At 47.0% G+C, this 18,572-nt stretch overlaps 1 protein-coding gene across 4 annotated transcripts; it reads right to left on the minus strand.

Moving 5' to 3' along the window:
- Nucleotides 1-33: 33 nt before the first annotated feature.
- Nucleotides 34-8,516, minus strand: TPM4 (tropomyosin 4). Of its 4 annotated transcripts, none has more exons than XM_053965814.1 (9): nucleotides 8,290-8,510; nucleotides 6,211-6,336; nucleotides 3,283-3,416; nucleotides 2,899-3,016; nucleotides 2,407-2,477; nucleotides 2,108-2,183; nucleotides 1,751-1,813; nucleotides 1,596-1,665; nucleotides 34-400 (listed from the first exon to the last, which is right to left on the minus strand). In XM_053965814.1, the coding sequence occupies exons 1-9, from the start codon at nucleotides 8,401-8,403 to the stop codon at nucleotides 318-320; spliced, it is 855 nt and encodes a 284-aa protein (XP_053821789.1). In that variant the 5' UTR covers nucleotides 8,404-8,510; the 3' UTR covers nucleotides 34-317. The 4 variants fall into 4 exon arrangements, with proteins under 4 accessions (XP_053821789.1, XP_053821792.1, XP_053821791.1 ...); XM_053965816.1 differs by lacking the exon at nucleotides 34-400 and adding an exon at nucleotides 861-1,095 and having other exon boundaries at nucleotides 8,290-8,516; XM_053965817.1 differs by lacking the exons at nucleotides 6,211-6,336; nucleotides 8,290-8,510 and adding an exon at nucleotides 5,407-5,631.
- Between the last annotated feature and the right edge of the window lie 10,056 nt (nucleotides 8,517-18,572).

Below are 18,572 nucleotides of genomic sequence, written 5' to 3' on the forward strand. Positions count from 1 at the left end.
CCGGGCAGTACAAAAATCCGCAAGAGGCCTCGGTACTGTGAGAAAATCGTTTAATAAGAAACGGCAGCGGAGGTGGCGCCACCGCTCGGGTGCAGCTTCTACCGGGGTTTATACGAGAGGACTAAGGAACCGTGAGAACAGCCACGGCGCGGCACACGCGGCGGGGGCTGCCCGGCCCCGAGGCGTGCCCGGAGCCCGCGGGGTGGCTGTGCCGGGCATAACTTAAGTGGCTTTTCCAGGATACAGAGAGAGAAAGGAGGGAGGAGCGAGGCAGGGGCAGGGCTGGCTCCCGCTGGCTGCCGGCAGCTCTGCGCCGCTCATATACAGTTCAGTTCGTTTAGCGTCTGGTCCAGTGTCTGGTGCAAGCCCAGGTTCTCCTCTTTGGCTTGAGCAAGTTTTTCTGGAGAGAAAGAAGAAAAGCACAAGATTTAAATCATGTTATTTTACAGCCTTTTTCTCTTTAAATAAAACCTGGGGTAACTTACCTTCATATTTAAGATGCCTTTATACCTAGATCATCAAAACGGGGCTGATTTTTTTGGAGGTTTTTGGACACATCTCATGGAATGTGAAAGACCCGTGTTTTAATGTGTCCCTGTGTCATTTATAGGCCACATCCTGCTGGCTTTTCCTTGGACTGAGAGGTTTTTAACCAGGCTGGTGGAGCACGAGTAGACACTGAGTGCACTTAAAGCTTTTCACTGACTACAGGGAACACTAAAATTCGAGTGTTTGCCAGAGCCAGGTCCTGCCCCATCCTGACCGTGTCTCGCCCAACCCCACACGAGGAGCTGAGTGTGTTTTTGGTGTTATCACCACTGTATTTGAGCTGATCTGTGCAGAACAAACCCTGCAAGATGAAAGGTAGAGGTATCATGTTTTATTGAGCTCAGTTCCCACAGAGGTGGAAGGGTGGCTTGTGGAAGTGGCACAGGAGTGACAGGGATTACAGGCAAGAAAAGCTTGAGAAAACACAGTGAGTGGGAGCCCCGTGTCTCCACACAGGGGCAGGTCACAAAGAGGTCATGTCGTTGAGGGCATGGTCGAGCTCCTCACTGATGGCTTTGTACTTCAGCTTCTGAGCGTAGAGCTCGTCTGTCAGGCACGAGGGCAGCAGGAACAGGCCAGCAAGAAATGCAGGGAAGAGAAGAGGCCACAGGAGGAGACAGGCAAAAGGCAACAGCAGCCAAAGCAGTTGGGGAGGAAAACAAGAAAACAGAAGCACAGTTGAGTATCAGAAGGAAAGCAAAACACCCACAAAGCTGCCTGGGCAGGAGTTTCACCTGTGTGAACTTTTTGTCTTTTTGTAATCTCACAATTGTTTTCCAGTAAGCAGAATAAATAGGGTGGGGATTGTGAGCCCTTGAGTCCCTCCATCTGTTAGTTGGCCAAAATCAGGTCATTGTTACCAACTTCATGGAAGAAAACCTTTTTCAGGAGAACTTCCACCACACTGGGCAGCTGCCCAATGGACACATCACACCCATATGCCTGAGCAGTGCTGCTGTTCTTTCCCATTAAATCCACCACCCACTCTTAGAATTTGTTCTGATTTGAAACTGATCACTGTTAAAGAAACTTGACTCATTCCATACCTTCCAGGTCATCAATAGACTTTTCCAGTTTGGCAACAGTTCTCTCTGCAAATTCTGCACGAGTTTCAGCCTAAAAAAGTTGAAACAGCATCACTGGATATTCCTAGAAAGATTATGCCCAAAGATGCATCCAGCATGGGGATGGCCAAACTTACTTCTTTCAGCTTGTCAGAGAGAATCTTGATTTCTTCTTCATATTTATCTTCTTTTTCCGAGTACTGTGAAAACAATAAACACTCTTTAAAGGGAAGTTGTAGCAACAATAATAAATGTTTATGAAACTGTGACCTATTTATAAGCACTCTTCCTTTTACAACAGCTGCAAACACCATTTCCGTGCTTTTCTGCTCTCCTGCAGCCCTTCAGGATTGTTTGGGCAGAACTGAAGGAGTGGTATCCACAAGCAGGCAGGTAAAACCTCTCATTTGCTTTGTATTTCTGGTCCATTTCTATGAATTCTATTTACAAGTTTTGGCTTTGCTCACATCCTTTAGTTTACTGAAAGAACCGACCTTTTCAGATTGAGCTTCCAAAGATTTCAGGTTGTTTGTGACGTTCTTTAACTCCTCTTCGAGGTCACTGCATTTACTAGAAGGGGAAAATAGAAGTATGGATTACTAGTGTTGCTGTTATGATTTGGAGGAGTCTCAAAAACACAAGGGAGAAAGTAATTAAGTCTGAAAGATGAAAACCAGGTATGTAGTGTACAGACAAACTTTTCTGCAAGTACTAACTACATGCCTGCCTACCAGGAGATTATTTTTAATGAAATGTAGTGTTGGTGTTTCCTATATTCTAAAAAGTTACTCACACTTCAGACACCTCTGCACGCTCCTCAGCTCTTTCCAGTTCACCCTCCAAAATAACCAGTTTACGGGCAACCTGTAAAAAGACAACAGCCAGTGGTCAGGCCAGTGTGCAGTTCACAGAATCACAGCACAGCTTGGGTTGGGAGGGACCTCAAAAATCATCTAGTTCCACCCCCTGCCACAGGCTGGGACAACTTCCTTACAGATTTCAGAAAGCACTCAGAAGTACTCCGTTCCTGCTTCCTCTGGAGTGAGGAAATTAGGTTAAAGCATGCACCCACAGATGTAACAGCCCTCCTCAATTAGTTAGATTTTGCAGAATTTTTAGCATTAGGTACCTAAGATGCTGCCAATCACTATTAAAATTCCTCCTTGTTGGCAATGTTCCAAGGCTGAAGCATCACCCAGTGCCAATTGAACAGAGGGACTAGATTGAAGAGCAGTGTTACTGTTCATGGCTCTCCTGTATTTCACCATTTCCTTCTCCCTTTTACCTCCTCATACTTGCGGTCGGCTTCTTCAGCAATGTGCTTGGCCTCCTTCAACTGCATTTCCTGAATTTCCATTTTCTCTTCATCTTTCATTGCTCTGTTCTCAATAACCTTCATTCCTCTGCAGAAGTCAAAGCATGTTTAATTGAGAAGCATCTCGGCACTTGTATCTCAACTTCACAACGTGGAATTTGATATATGTAAACTAAAAGGGGCCCATTATGACCACTCTGTTCATCAAGGCTAACAGAATTACCCAATCAAGCTTGTAAAAAAGTTTCAAGTCTCTGACCTGCAGTAGCACATGCAGATACTTAATTACACAGGAATATTTTATTCACATATATTCATTTTTTTTTAACAACAGAAAATAAAAAAGAAGCGTACCTCTCGCTCTCATCTGCTGCTTTCTCAGCCTCCTCCAGTTTCTGCAGGGCTGTGGCCAGTCGTTCCTGGGCACGATCCAACTCCTCTTCCACGAGCTGGATGCGTCTGTTCAGAGCTGCCACCTCACCTTCAGCCTGCGTGGAACAACAGCCCAGAGCCGGGGTTACACAGGCCACTTGCTGCTGGCAAATGCCCCCAGCAAATCGGTTTCCTTACAACAGCATCTCCCTGGGACGTGCAGGGGAGCTCAGGGGCCCTTCTGCCTCTTTTTTGTTTGCTTAAACTCTGGCATCTCAGGAATGTCAAGGTATGGAGTGTGTGCTTGCTCCTTTCTTTTTTTTTTTTTTTATGGCACTTATCATTCCTGCCACACAAAAAGGAAATCTGCAGGATTGCAAAAGGATCGGGGTATTTTTGGAGCACTATCCAAACTTTAAAAAATGAACTGTTTCCATGATGGCTTAGTTCCAAAACCTTCACCGTTGGTTTCTCTGCCCTTGGTTTCAGAGATGCCCTGTCACAGCTCACTGTGAAGCTGGATCAGTTCCTGATCCATCCTGGCTCCCCAGCCTGCAGACACTGGAGATTCTACGTGGTCAGCTGGGCACAGAGAGAGGCCTCAGCATGGCAGAGTCAGGCGTTTTTGGGACAAAATCAGATCTATTCTTAAAATAAGTTAACTTTGCTTCCTGCGGTACTTAAGGAATTAGGCAGGATGCATTCCTCAGTAATAAGATCTGTTTGTGTATTATTGAATAAACTGCACAGTAATTGGAGCACCATTAATGTATAAAAAATAGACTACTTAATAAATGGAAGAGACTGTTGGGAGAAATGCTCGATACAGACAACATGGACAAATTGGTGTCCATAAATATGTGTTTATTAAGGTTCTGCTCCTTTCATTGCTTGTTTTTGAAGGAAGATAGAGCCCTGATTTAGTAACTGCCAGCTTGTGCACTGTATTGTCCCCCAATCTGAGGAAGATTGCCATGTACAAGATTAGTTTTTTTTTCCCCCAAACACTTTTATGGAATATAGACTCTGGAGAGGCAACTGTTTTATGCTTTATGTTAAAACACTTTGGAAAAAAAAAAAAAAAAAGCGTTTTGCTGCAGCTTAGCAAATATGGTCACTGACCACTCCTAAGCTGGAGGAAGTGGTTTCCATTCACTTCTGAGCCATCTTGGAAAGGAGTTCAGTGGCTGATCCAAATGGAAGCTGACACAGGATTCCTCTAGTCATAAATTATCCGACATTTCATCTGTTTTTACCCAGTGCAGTGTTTAACTTCCCGATTTATACACAAGGCATCGATCATGTACAAAACTGGCATCTGTTCTGTGGCAGCAACTCCTTCCACTAGACAGGGCACTTTTAAGTCACATTTTAATTCAGCAAGATTCCAAAGTTATGGAGTCGGGGCCACTGGGAATCTGGGGTGAGCCTGGCTCCACCTCTCCCAGCAGCAGCCCGCAGTCCTTATACGGTAAAACTAACTCGCTGACATGTGATAAAATAGCAGGAAGATGCCGAGAAGGCTGATCGCACACAAATCTAAGTGAAACCAGCTGTCCAACCCCGGGAGAGCCGCACGCTAGCGGAGATTTCGCATTTCTCTGTGAAAACCAGGACGGAAAGTTATTTTTCAGCAGTTCGGACATTTCCCAGCTGTGCTGAAGCCAGCGGTGCGGCGCCGAGAGGCGGGAACTCCCCGCTCCGTGTCATGCAGCGCTTTTGCCTAATTAAAACAGCCATTTCCTACTAAACTCTCAACCGCTCCCCAGTGCCGATCGGTGCTCGAACGCCTTTTCCGCAGGAATGGGCCCCAAAGCGCGATAAGCGGCGGGCGAGCCGCCGCCGCGCCCGGTTGTCCCGCGGGACGGGCCGGGCCGGGCTGGTGCGGGCGCGGCGCTGCGGCAGCGCCGGCGGCTCCCGCGGGCGGTGAGTGCGGAGCGGAGCGGGGACAGCCGAGGGATGGAGGCAGCCGGCGGCCAAGCCGTCCTCCCGCAGCGGGGAAGAGCCGGGCGCGCCGCAGCGAGAGAGAAGCCAGAGACAGGAAGGAAGGAGCAGCCCGGGAGAGAGCGACCGAGAGAGGCGAGCAGGCAGCCCGGGCGGTCTCACTTTCTCCCGCAGGTCCCGTTCCAGGTCCAGCTCCCGCTGGAGGACCTGCGCGCGATCCTCCGCCTCATCCGCCTGTTGCTGCAGGCACTGGATCTTCCTCTTGACGGCTTCCAGGGAGCTCGGCGCGGCCATGGGCGCGGCGCGGACGGCGGGCTGGGCGCGGAGGTGCTGCACGTGGCGGGCCCGCGCCTTTCAATGGCCCGGTGACGTCACGCGGCTGGAGGTGGAGGTGGTGACGTAGCGCCGAGGAGCGGCGCGGGCACGGCCGGGACGGGCGCGCCCGGGGCCGCCCCGCTCGGGCCCGGCCCGGGGGATGCCGCGCCCCGCAGCCGGCCCCGCAAACGGGAGGCTTTCACGCCACTGCCACGACGGAGCGGGCGTGGCGGGGAGCCTGGACTGGCCTTTAGCCCTGGCGCGGGGATGAAGGCAAAGGGCATCATCCATAGTCCTGCTGGCGTCCCGTTTTCCTTCAAAAGGCACCATTTTGTTTAGTTCTATTAAAGGGGATTTCTCCTTTCCTAAAGAACTCCCAGCAGGTCCCCCGGGGTCCCGCCAGGGGGTCCCAGCAGGTCCCCTCCGGGTACCCATCGAGCCTCAAGTGGTGCCGGCTCCCGGGGGCAGCTGCGGGTGCCATGGGATGCGGAACAGCCCCGCTCCCTTTAGCAGAGGCGATTAAAACCTTGCACCTTCTAAAACCCTGTAACCCCGCCTTTCTGTCCCCCGGCAAAAATGCATACAGCCAGTGAAGTGCATACAAAATACACCGAGCAGATTTACAGGCAAGTGTTAGCCATGGATACATACATCAGTGGCCTTCTTCTCAGCCTGCTCCAGCTTTTCCTGGGCATCTTTGAGAGCCTCTGAGTATTTATCCAGCTCATCTTCAGTTCCTTTCAGCTTCTTCTGCAGAGCTACCAGCTCATCTTCTACCTTTCAAGAGAAAAAATCCCCAACATGAGCATACTGATGTAGGATCAGTTACAGTTTAATATAAAACCAGTCTTTACTATTAGTTTTAAGCCAATATATCATACAAAAAGCCACAAAAGACCAGATCAAAGTTCTGCTAGTGATAGTAGTCTGAGAATGACTGGTAGCAGTTGCCAGGGAAGGATCATTAAAAACACGTCATCCTTGAGCAACACTGCCTGCCACCACACACACAGGATCTTGGTATAAGCCCTTTTTCACCTCACTTAGCTGTTTTTACACCCTGCAGCAGTTTTGCAGCATAATTCTGGATGTTTTTAAACTATGTCCTTTTGCTGTTTGTTCTAACACTATTACCTGGTGATTTTTCAGGAAACTGTTCAATTCCTGTACAGCTGAAAAAAAATTAGTGGTCCTTAATGATCTCTGTGTGTGCTTCAGGACACTTCACCCCAAATGAGGTACTCTGGGTGTGGGAGGGAACAGGGCTGGCCTTGCTCCAGGTGGGACCTCGGGAGGTCCCTTCCAACCTGGATTATTCTCTAACTGTGGCCCAACACGATAAGCTTCACTAGACTGTGAGGCTCAGACTCCTCCATACCATATAAATCCATATTTTTCACTAGAATGGTGCTATTTATAACCTGCTGGGAGGCTGTTTAGTGACAGTCTCATGCTCCCTTGTGCATGAGTGATAAGGGGAAGAATTCACCTTATCAAAGGCCTGCTGCTGATAAGGGTGGGCCTGCAAACCCATCTGCTTCATCCTTTCATTTGCAACACAAAACAGCTCAGTCCGTTGAGACAGTGATTTATCCATTTAGCTCCACCTTCACAGCAATTAACTCTACCAAAATAGTTTGTGTTTTGGTGTACTTCCTTCATTTTAGTTTCACTGATAGTTTTAAAGACATTTTTGGTAGTGTGCTGTTTTGGAATGTTGTGTTGCAGAGAATAACCAGACAGTGTGAGAGAACTGCAAACCTTGCTCGGTTCTGACAGAGGGACAGTGAGCAGCATGAAGCAGATGCTGGCTTTGTGTATGAATATTAAAGTAATTATTTGAGTACTGTGCCCACATTAAAAAAGAAGCTGAAATTTTTGAGACAATTCAGAAAAGAAGAGTAAGATCAAAGATTTTTTTTTTTTCTAAAGAAGAAGAAATATTAGGCCAGATGAATGCTTATAACATATTAGAGCAGCGTGGAAGATGTAGAAGCAGCCAAATTTAAAGAACGTGAAAGGGAAATGTGGTACCTTACTAGAAGTGCTATAAAAATTTGAATGTACTCAGCTAACATTTCAAGATCATTCTGGAAATATTAAAGCTCAAATGGGAGACAGAGACCCAGAATAAAGACATTGAAAAGCAAAAGAATATGAAAATGTTATCGTTAGAATTCAGTTAAAAGAACATCATTCAAATTAAGATATTTTCCATTATTCTTGACACAAAAAAAATAAGAGAACATATCTCCTGTTGAGTCTCAGCTGGTACCTCTAAGGGGCACTCTCTGCACCAAGAACTTGAAGTGAACTTTATTAATTCATTTCAAGGAGAAGCTTAATTAATGTTTAGACACAGCCAACTCTATTAGCACTAGTCCTACAGGTGTCAGGGTTTGCAGCTTTGATTTTAAATATGTAAAGGCCTTTTGCATGGAATCAAAGCATGAGAAATTTAGGACAATTATGTAGGATTCAAGAAAACTTAGACAAAGTACTGTTAATAATCTGTGAATGATGTTAATTTTGGAAAGACTGAGATGGCTGAGAAGTTACAGCCTAGTCCTGGCTGTAGAACCATAAAAAAAGGCAAAAAACTTCAAAAGAAGATTAACAGAAAACTGACTTCAAATTATTTTGCTTTCTGAATCAGAACATTGCCACACAGTATTTTGTTACACTTATTTCCACAGCACACACACAGCCAGTGATTTTATTTCCACTTACCTGCTTGCATTTGTCCTCAGCTGCCTTCTTATCCGTCTCAGCCTGCTCTGCTCTGTCAATGGCATTCTCCTTGTCTAATTTCAACATCTGCATCTTTTTCTTGATAGCTTCCATTTTTGCTCAAGGGCAGGCTGGATCTCTCACGCAACTAAAAGAATCTTATTAGTAAAATTTTAGATTTTTAACAGCTTGGACAGAGAAAGAAGTTGTACCCAGGCAAGTCACAGGGAAAATGAGCTACAAGTGGTTTTAGACAGCTTTAAACCCAGAGCCCCCTGGACAAAACCCAGATCTATTGGCCTCTTCTCCAGTGCTCCATCCACAGCCTTTCTAAGGAATGAGCTGGAACAGACTCACTAGAGGAATCTTCACTCCATCTCCTTATTTGGGTCCTGTTTTCTTAAAGAGAAAACTGTTTCCATTTTTAAGCTTCTGACAGAAGCAAAAGTGTTGACATATGAACACATGCTTGAAGAAAAGCTGATTAGCTCCCCTTTGTGTGTGCAGAGCAATTAACCAACCCAGCAGATCTTGGGGATGGCCTGCCCTCCTGGAATAAAGGCATGAGGCTAATGAAGGGAAGAATCTCTTTACGTTACTCCAAAATAAATCCAGACATGAAATAAATAATTTTAAAAAAATCTATGCTTAAGAAGTGGCTAAATTTAAGTTATAAAAAGATGCAGGATATGAGACAGCAGAAGTTTTTGCTGTAAAAATAAGCACTGGTGTTAAGGAACTAGCTATAATGTGTGATAGTATAACGCATAACAGAGCTCAAATTTAGATGTCAAGTTTAGGCTCAAGACAAACTCAATGAGTTTGAGTGCCTGTCCTTGAAATTTCCCTCAATAAATACTTGGGGAACTGAACAACACCTAAAGTTGCAGTCTGATGAGCACTGTAAATTACTCCTTCTGCTGTATGAAGCAGTCACCTTCACTCTGCCAGGGAAGAGCAGGCTCAGGGGAGGGCAGGAACATCTCCACTGACAGAGGACACCAAGCAGAGCATCCAACGGCCCCAGAACGAGCTCTGCTTCCTCTTGCAGCTCTATTAAACACATCCCCAAAACCATCCCATCCCTTCACATGCTCTTGCTGAGCCTCCCAGCCCCACACAGCCTTGTCCTGACTGCTCTGATGTTCTGATATTCTGATGTACGGCACCTTCCAGAGCCAGTTTCTGACTTTGCTACCCTGGCACCTGCATAGAGCCATGGAATACACCGAGATGGGTCCCACAGGGGTCATCAGCTCCAGCTCCTGGCTCTGCACAGACAGCCCAACAACCCCACCCTGTGCCTGAGAGCGTTGCCCAAACACTCCTGGAGCTCTGGCAGCCTTGGGGCCGTCCCCTGGGCAGCATGTCCAGTGCCCAAGCACCCTCTGGGGGAAGAACCTTTTCCTGATCTCCACCCTTCGCATTCCCCAGTTCTTTGCGCAGTCCAGGTCCCGTTGACCACACGATGCCCGTTCCCTGCTCAGTTTTGCTCCGTGCAGCCCCGTGCTCCTTCCCACGTCACTCCCAGCCCGAGCTCCCTGCTCCCCTCAGCCCCTCGGTCCAAGCGCCTGCAGCCTCCCGGCCACGAGGGCACCAGGGCACTCAGCACAAAGACCCAGAACCTCCCCATCCTCTGGGGCCGAGCTGGCATGGCACTGAAAGGCCTTTGGGAGAGACTTTTAAGGAAAAATCTGACCTTTATTGAGCTAAATATGATGGTAGAGCGGACACGAAGCCAACACCAGCACAATGCCTGCGGCTGTGATAGAGTTAATTTCCTTCCCAGTGGCTGGTACGGGGCTGTGTTTTGGATTTGTTCTGAACACAGGGTTGAGAATATAGTGATGCTTTTGTTATTGCTGAGCTTGCACAGAGCCAAGGCCTTTCCTGCCACTTACAGGACCAAGCTGGGGAGGGGGCTGGGGGTGCCTGGGAGATTGGGAGGGGACACAGCCAGGATATTCCAGGGCCAGGGTATTCCAGACCATCTGACATCCCACTCAGGATATAAATGGGGAGAAGGAGGAACAAATGGGGAGAAGGAAGAGCAAATGGGGGACTTTAGGAGCGACGGCATTTGTCTTCCCATGTCACCATTCCATGGGATGTGGCCCTGTTCTCCTGGAGTGTGCAACACCTGCCCACAGGAAGCAGTGAATTAATTCCCTATTTTCCTTTGCTTGTGCGCACAGCTTTTGTTTTCCCTATTAAACTGCCTTTCTTTCAACCCAGAACCCTTCCGATTCTCTCTGATTCCGCTCGTGGGCGAGCAAGTGAGCGGCTACATGGTGCTCGGCAGCCAGCTGGGGTTAAAACACGACAACGATTCGTAATCGTTTGTTGTAATCGTTTAAATCAAAATGAATGAATTTTACAAAACCCAGCCCGCCCCGCACCCCAAGATGGCTGCCGGGAGCCCTCAGGGGCGGCGCTGAGGCGGCGCCAAGATGGCGGCGCCCGCGGACTGCGGCTCCCGGCGGGCTGTGGGGATGGGCCCGCCCCGCCCGGCCCGGGCACCGCCAGTGCCGGGAGGGGGGGGGGGGTCTGCTTCTTTTGTGTGTGATTTTTACCCTTTCTTCTTCTTCTTCGTCTTCTTTGTTTGTTTTTGTTTTAATGTTAAAAAGGAATTCGGAATTTCTAACTAGCTCTAGGTCCAGTGTTTGCTTGGAAACGAGTGCTGGCACTTGGTATGCCCCTGTATCCCTCTGAACGCCTCAGGAAATTAAGTGTGATTTTTCCAGGTAGCTCTGTAGCAAGGCGGCCCCTGGGCAATTTTTTTTAAAAAAGTCTAATTCCAGTGACTTTTAAGCTATTCTGTGATTTGAACAGTGGAAGGCAAAATCACATAGGACCTCAGTCTGGAGCGGGTTTAAGGCGTAGGGGTGAAGCATTGTTTTATCAGTGTTTCCAAACCTTAAGAAATATCATTACAGCCCTATAAACCACATTAATCACAATCATTTGCACTTCTCCTCGCCCTCCTGCCGTGGGAGTTTGCTGGTGGAGGGCAGCAGAGGCTCTGCAGGGGTTTGGGGATGAAAACAAGGAGCTGAGCGAGGCACAGCGTGAGCACAGGACCCCCACAAGATTTCTTTGGGACAAGATACACCTTTAACAACTTTCCTCAGCTGGCCGCAGCCCGGTGGTCCAGCTCACTCTGCTGCTGTCTGTTCCAAGCAGCTGGCCGTGTTTTATGGCTCCTTCAGGGCTTCCTTCCCTCAGTCGTGCGGCCGCTGCCATCCTGCCTTCAGAGCTGTTTCACCTCCTGCGTGCACCGGGCTGGATGTGCCCACAGGCTCTCTGACTCAGGAGCAGCTTTTGGGGTGTAGTTTGAAGACACAAAGGAGGGCAGTGGAGTGGGAAGGACCGTGTTAGCCCTGTTTGTCCCAGCACATGTGGGCACTTGTGGAATGGAGGCTGATGCGGGGCTGTGCGTGCTGCTCCTCGGGACAACAGCAGCTTGTACCCTTAGGTACAAGGGTAGGTACATGCTTAGGTACAGCATTTTGAGCTGTTCTTGTGGCTGCTCTCACAGCCTCTTCATAATTTCTATGATTGAGAGAAGCACAAGTGGTTTTCCAGTCAGCTCACCAGCCCCCTTCCTGCCACAGCTTTGGGCAGGCTTGGGAAGCAAACACCGAACAAGATTCTTTTTCCTTTCTACTTGAACTGAGGAAGATAATTTTTCTAATCAACGCTGTTGCATGACTCAGAGCCACATTTAGAAAGGAACATCAAGAAACATGTCACCCTCTATAGCCCTTCAACCAGGTGCATGCCCTTCTTCCCTTCCCTGCTTCACGAACTGGAGAGAAACACCTGAAGAAATCAGTGATGATAATCCTGTCAGTCCCACAGCCTCTGGTTTTCATTAGCTTGGGAAACAGTGAGCAACCAAGAGAGAAGAGCACTCTAAACCTTTTTTCTTTTTTCTTTTTTCTTTTTTGTTTCAGGCAGGCAGGAAGGTGCTTTACAGGCTGTAAGAGTTCCTTTGTTTTTCCTTTTCTTTCTGAGGGATTGTTTGGGCTGAGCAAAGCTTGGCAAGGTTGGTGTGTAAATATGAGAGGATACCAGAAGGAAATGAAGTTGGATTGTTGGGAGAGTGTGCTCATTCCTTTGGCAGCAGGCTGCATGGGAAGCTTGTCACAGCAGGCATCTGAGCAGACTGGGGGTGGTCAGACCTGTGGCCTGAAGTCTGGCAGGTCTCAACATTTTCTCTGCTGTCAATCCCTACCCCTTTCTTTTTTTTTTTTTTGTGGCCCAGCAGTTAGCTGAGACCCACAACAGGGCCCATTTCTCTAGCTGGGAAAAACAGACACTTTATATTCCCCAGTTTCTCCTGCAGCTCCTTCTCTGCTCCAAACTTTGGTCATAAAAGATCTCCTTCCTCTCTTTCACACTGATTGAACTCCTACCCCTTATATACAAAGCTGCATGTATCAAGGCTAGAAGCAATTCAAAGCAGAAGAAAGAAGCTGTTGACAACCCTTTACCAATTTCCTTAATTTTACTAACGTAAGTATCTCCTAACAATCCACTCTCTTGTAAATTTTCTGTTGTAGAAACTATATAATATGGTGTATCAGTAGAAAAGGTGGCACTAGACTGAACATTGAACTTGTCTCTTCCTGACATGTCCTTTTAAATGATAAGATGTGTAAACCCTCACATCTCAGTGAACTTTTTGCTCTGTGGGTTCTCCCTTCACCCTTTTCAGTGTGTGTGCCAGTACCAACCTGAAATACATTCTCATTAAGTATCCATTACTGACCACGGATGAACACTGGGCTGAGTGTGATGAAAATAGTAGATCTGCTTTTCCTGTGCCTCGATCCAAGGGAAATCTATCTCTTTTCTTTAATAATCCCAGTTACCTGCATTTCCCAGCAGGATCTTTGAACACCTGAGATAATGAATTTTACACTGTTTTGAATAGGATGGCAGAATTCACTCGATACCTGAAATACACACCTGCTTGGGAAGCCTGTCTCACTGCCAGCATTAGAAGAACAGGGTACAGCAGAAGAAAGCAAATGCCACCCTGAATCCATGCTAATATTTCTGGCCTAATACAGAATGGAGAGGATCCTGGAAAAGAAGGAATCAGCAGCCTCTACCAGAAGATTTCGGCTGCCCTGCTTTTCTCTGGACTGGTCTTCATCAGTGAGACCTTTCAGATGCAGAGGCAGGATTTGCATTTGGAGCACAGGACTATCCCCGCGGGCCATCCCCTCCTTGTTTTTTTACTGTTCCAGCCCATTGCTGGGCCCCAGCCAATGCTTCCAGCTCTGCCTTGCCGTTAGATGGCAATGCAGATCCACAGATTGTGCCTCTTCCTTGAGCCTCTGAAAAATGACGGTGCTGCAGCTGGAATGGCTCACAGAGCCTCAAATCTTCTATTTCCGCCCATCTCACTTTTGAATACTGAGGCACCTGAATTTGTTTTTCCTGAAAGAAGTGGAGCTGGCTGCCTGGGATGGCAGCTCCTCTGAGTCCTCAGTGGCACAAACATTCTCTCTGTCTCTGCATCCAGGCCCTCGTTTGTGTGCAGAGGTTTGGGGTTTTTTTTTTTGCTCTTCCATCAGTTAACTCATTTTTTTTGTTTTGCTGTTTCCACCACCATTTCGTTGTCTTGCTCATAGCCAGCCCTCTCTGGCGAGTGAGTCATGGGCTGCCTCAGGCCAAAGCCCAAGGATACAGACTTCTTCTGAGGGCCATGAATCTCCCATCTGGGACGTTATAAAGAACTGCAGTGAGAAATAGCCACCACCACAAAATGCTTTCCTCCATATCAATTTTTCAGCTTTTCCATTGTCTGCACTTGACTGGTTCATTTAACATGTGCATTACCAGGGTTTCTTTCCTTCACATTGCCTTTTCCACCAGAAAATGTCACCAACTCACATCCAACTTTTGCTCAGAAAACTTGCAGGTTCATTTGTGTTCCAAACCCAGGCAGGTTTCCTCCTTTGAAACTAAATATAAATACTATTTTTTTTTCCCCTGGAGCCTGTTTGAAGTTCCATTCCATGCCAAACAATCCACCAACTCCCAGTGGTGCAATATTTTTGCTGGGCAGCTGCCCAGAGCAGTTGTGGGGCCTTTTGGAATCTGATTGCAGCGGGATCTGCTTTACTTGGTGACTTCAGCTGTGTTACTGGCAGAAATCCTCATTTGTAGTAGAAAGAATGACAGTACCATCTTTTAAAAAAAAAAAAATTCTATTATACTGGTGGAGCGGGTGGAGAGCTCCTGGTTGTGGCTTAGAGCAGGGCAGGAAGATGTTGACACTTTCCCCCGTGGCAGGCAAGGATGGGAGGCTGGGGCTCTGCTTGACAGTCATACTTCCCATACACATTAAAGTAAGCACCTTCCAGCTTTTCTGGATTTAAAATGTCTAAACAAAGAGGATTTTGTCTTAATCCCCAGGAGAAGTGCTCCTCTATCGCAGAAAGGCTCTTTTTTGCTGGTGCACAAGAAGTTCCTAGTGTTCCTAAGCCCTCTTGCAGATGTGAGCAGTGTGCTGCAGATAAGTTGTATCAGGAGAAAGCCTTATCACTTGGGCTTACATATTTTGTCCTTATCCGTTGGACTCTTAAAAAGCTGTTGCATTTAATTACTCATTTCTCAAAGCATTTATTAATCATTTATTATCTCTCTGTTCATTTGCTGGAGATGTAAGTTGACATATAAAGTGAGCCCAGTCATTTCATAACCAAGCACATCTCAGGAGGAGAGAAGCACTGAGTGATAGGAAAGGCCTTACTCATCTTGGCACATGGTGGTACAGCTCTAGTTGGGGCCTCTGGTACTTCAGAAATATAAATACCAGTGCATTAAGCTGCTCCATCACCTGAGGAACTGAATAATTAGGTGACAGCTGCATACTGGACTGAAGATTATAACCTTGTTTTATCACTGTTAAGCCTGCACAGCTGTTCACTCTATGAATGAACCTTTCCCAGCCTCCTGCTCCCCAGCACCTAGTTTGGATATCAGAGCTCACAGTGCTGCAGCCTTCCCTCTGCACCTTTGGTTAATGGAGCAGGAGAAGAGTGTTTGGGTTGAGAATGTGCCCACCAGCTGAATTGAGTCTTTTTGGGACTCTGACAAAAAGCGTTGTAGGACTGCAGGTGTAAAGTCTGGTCAGCTCTCATGCTTCATCCCTTGCTCTTCTCTCTGCTCTTTGTCCCCAAAGAGATATCAGAGGAAAATCCTTAGTGTTCAGCACTACTCACCACAAGTCCTGGGATCAGAGGGCTTCAGGGAACAGCAAAGGGTCTGCCTTGGCAGAACGACAGCACTGGCTGAGTGATTTCCTCAAAGACTTACAGGTTCTGCCAGGGGAATCAGCATCAGATTTCTCCCAGATGTTTCAGTTTACCTGTGATTGCTACCAGAAAATAAAGAAACTTCTATTTCCATATTGAAACCTTTATTTCCTTATCAAAACCTTTATTTTCTTATTGAGCAGCATCCCACTTCTCTCTTGCCCTTTTCAAGGAGAGCAGCACGGCAAACAGCAAAACAGCCACTGTCAAACGACCAACCCCACCAAAAACCCACCTGCCTAAGAAATGAATGTCTCTATTCTGTCATTATTAGAAGAAGTTGTAAGGCCCAAGATCATCTCAACCATCTTGAGACATCTTAACAAAGCACCTAATTTAGGCAGGTGTTTCTCTTTTGCTCTAGTCAAGGAGTAAGGAAGCTCTGAGAACAGGAGACATTTTATAAATGCTGTTGCTTTATTTCTTCTGTCCGTAAAAAAAATCACAGCCCACCTGGGTTTTAAATTGCTTTTCAGGCTTTCCTAATGAATGTCTCTGAATATTTGCATGTCTTTTGTTTGCCCTCAATATGGGGAAAAGCTTAAGTCAACAAGTTTTTATTTGATTTGTAAATAATGCCAGAGTGACACTTTATTACGGATTCCCAGAACTCTGACTCCATGTCTTATCCTCCAGATATGACATACCAGAGACATCACCAGAGACAGGCTGCCAGGTGCAGGCTAGGGGACAGAAATTAAAATAATTTTGAGGAAAGACCATCTAGAACTTTACCCTGTACCTCTGTTTAGCCTACAAACCGTCAGGAGCTGGTGAAATAATTGCTTTGGACAGATAATAAAACATCCTCAAGCAAAACTAAGGTATTTAATATACTGCTCAAGTCAATTTCCCTTATTTCTGCTGTCCTTTTGCTTTTAATAGTGGTTTAATGAAAAATCCAGAATTAATTGAAACTGGCATTAGGCATTCACGTGTTCCGTGAGGATTTCATTGCTTCAATATTTCATAAGCTGACTTCACTGCTATATGCTTCTCCTTATCCTGCTTTCATAGGCTGGGATATCGTCCCTTTTCATAAAATGAAGGGTCCCAATGTGGGCAGATGGGGGTACATGAGGAAAGTTTGCAACCACATCATAGGCAAAGAAATAAAAATAATAGCTGCTTTCTTCCTGCCACCATCCCCCCTTTCTCTGTAATGATTTGCATCTGAGCCTTGATGGGAAAGAGCTGTCCTAAAAATAAACAGGATCTGTCTGAAAGGTGTCTGAGGGAGGTATTTGGCAACTGTCAGGCTGTCACGTATGCTGGAAGGATGGAGCTGATGGACTCGCTGACACCAGACAGGCTCTGCTGAAGTGAGAATGCCTTATGCTCCCCTTGGCACTCACTGGGCAAATTCTGCTGGCCAGAGCCATCAGAGCACGGTGTGTCTGGGGCCTGTTCCAGGTCTGGCTGCTGTCAATGAGAGGCAGCCCTTGGATGGCTCTGGGAATTTGATCAGACCCTTGCTTTACCCCTGAGACTCTGGCTTTACACCAGGGATGAAGTTTGGCTGCCTAAGTGAATGTCACCCCAGTGGAGAAGGAATCACCAGGCCCTGGGCTTGAGGGTTTCTGCAGGTCTCTGAAAATGAGAGCCCTCACTGAGGTACCTGGGTATGGGGACCAGAGCCTCACCTTTTGCCTTTTCTTGGTTTTAACAGCTTTATCCCTTGATTTTTCCATCTCTCCTAGGGGAAATGTTGTTCTGTCTTCAAGGTTATTGGCATATTTGTAAATCCAGGCATCCTTAAATGCTCCCAAGCCATGACTGTGCTGAACACAGTTCCTGTTTCCCACAAGGTGCTTAAGGAACACGTGTTACACCATACTGCAGTCATGAGGTGAGTAAACACAAACACCGAGGCATGACATGACTCATCTCACGCCTTTGCAGCAACTCAGTGGCAGAGCAAGGACCCAAGAATCCCAGACCCCACCAAAGCAATCATACCTTTGGAGTGACCCAAGCTAAAAGAAACGCTGCAATGGAAGCTTCAGTTCTTCTCAATTCTCACAGGGAAATCTCCACTGCCCGTGGCTGTGGTGCAAGAAGATATTTGCTGCTGTTCTTGGCAGAGACATAATGTGCTGGGGAGGGAAAAGGGAGGTGTGGAAGAAAGGTGGAAACCTCCTTGTTCCCCCATGGGAGAGTGGACACTTCTCTTATTCTCAATGGGAGCTGACTGCTGCCTTATCTGAAAATCAGACTGTTTTGTTATCTGCTGGGCAAGTGCAGCTCTTTTTTAGTGAAGAGCAGACCCTGAACTCAACAGTCTTACAGTACTTTGGTCTGAAAATACTGGTCTGTGTTGAGAAGAATGGACGAGGGAATTAAAGCCTGTAATATGGGCTGCAGAAAAGTTACCTACAAGATAAGAGGGTGACTTGATCTTTTTGAGAAAAAGAGCAAAAAAGGCTTCCTTATCTTCATGGTGTTTGCTCTGAAGTATCATCTTGTGACTGCCAGAGACTGCCTCATAGGATCAGTCAATTGCAGCCTGTGGCTGACATAACTCCTTCCTTTCAGAGGTGGCATTGTGTTTCCCAAAGTATGGCTGGTTCCTCTTGGCACTTCAAGGCCTCTGTGCCAGCTGTTTGTGCCTGCAGCCAGTGGTGCTGATCCCACTGACGTGCTGCACAGGATACCATCAGCCCTGCAATTAGACAGTGGTCTGAAAGGAAGAGGAAATCAAGACCATGAACCATCGAGGAGCTCATGTGAGTCAGTATGAGATATATGGAGGTATGACGAGCAGTGAATGAGTCCTACCCCTTCTGGAGGGTCCCAGATTGTTTGTGAGCAGTAACAGTGCAGATCTCCTGGGGGAATCTGCACTGCAACGATGAGAGTTGTTCACACAGCCAGGCTCCAACTCATCAGGGTGCTGTGGCTCTCCTCTGTGAGGAATTTGTCACTATGCAGCTGTACTTCTCTTCATTA

This window comes from Vidua chalybeata, chromosome 27, assembly GCF_026979565.1.
Source record: "Vidua chalybeata isolate OUT-0048 chromosome 27, bVidCha1 merged haplotype, whole genome shotgun sequence".
Taxonomy (NCBI): Eukaryota; Metazoa; Chordata; class Aves; order Passeriformes; family Viduidae; genus Vidua; species Vidua chalybeata.

Coding starts and splice junctions, on each gene's coding strand:
- TPM4 (XM_053965814.1), bottom strand. CDS start 8,403: ATGGAAGCTATCAAGAAAAAGATGCAGATGTTGAAATTAGACAAGGAG. Junction 3,017..3,282: donor GCAGCAGATGAGAGCGAGAG/GTACGCTTCTTT, acceptor TGACTTCTGCAG/AGGAATGAAGGTTATTGAGA. Junction 2,184..2,406: donor CGTGCAGAGGTGTCTGAAGT/GTGAGTAACTTT, acceptor TTCCCCTTCTAG/TAAATGCAGTGACCTCGAAG.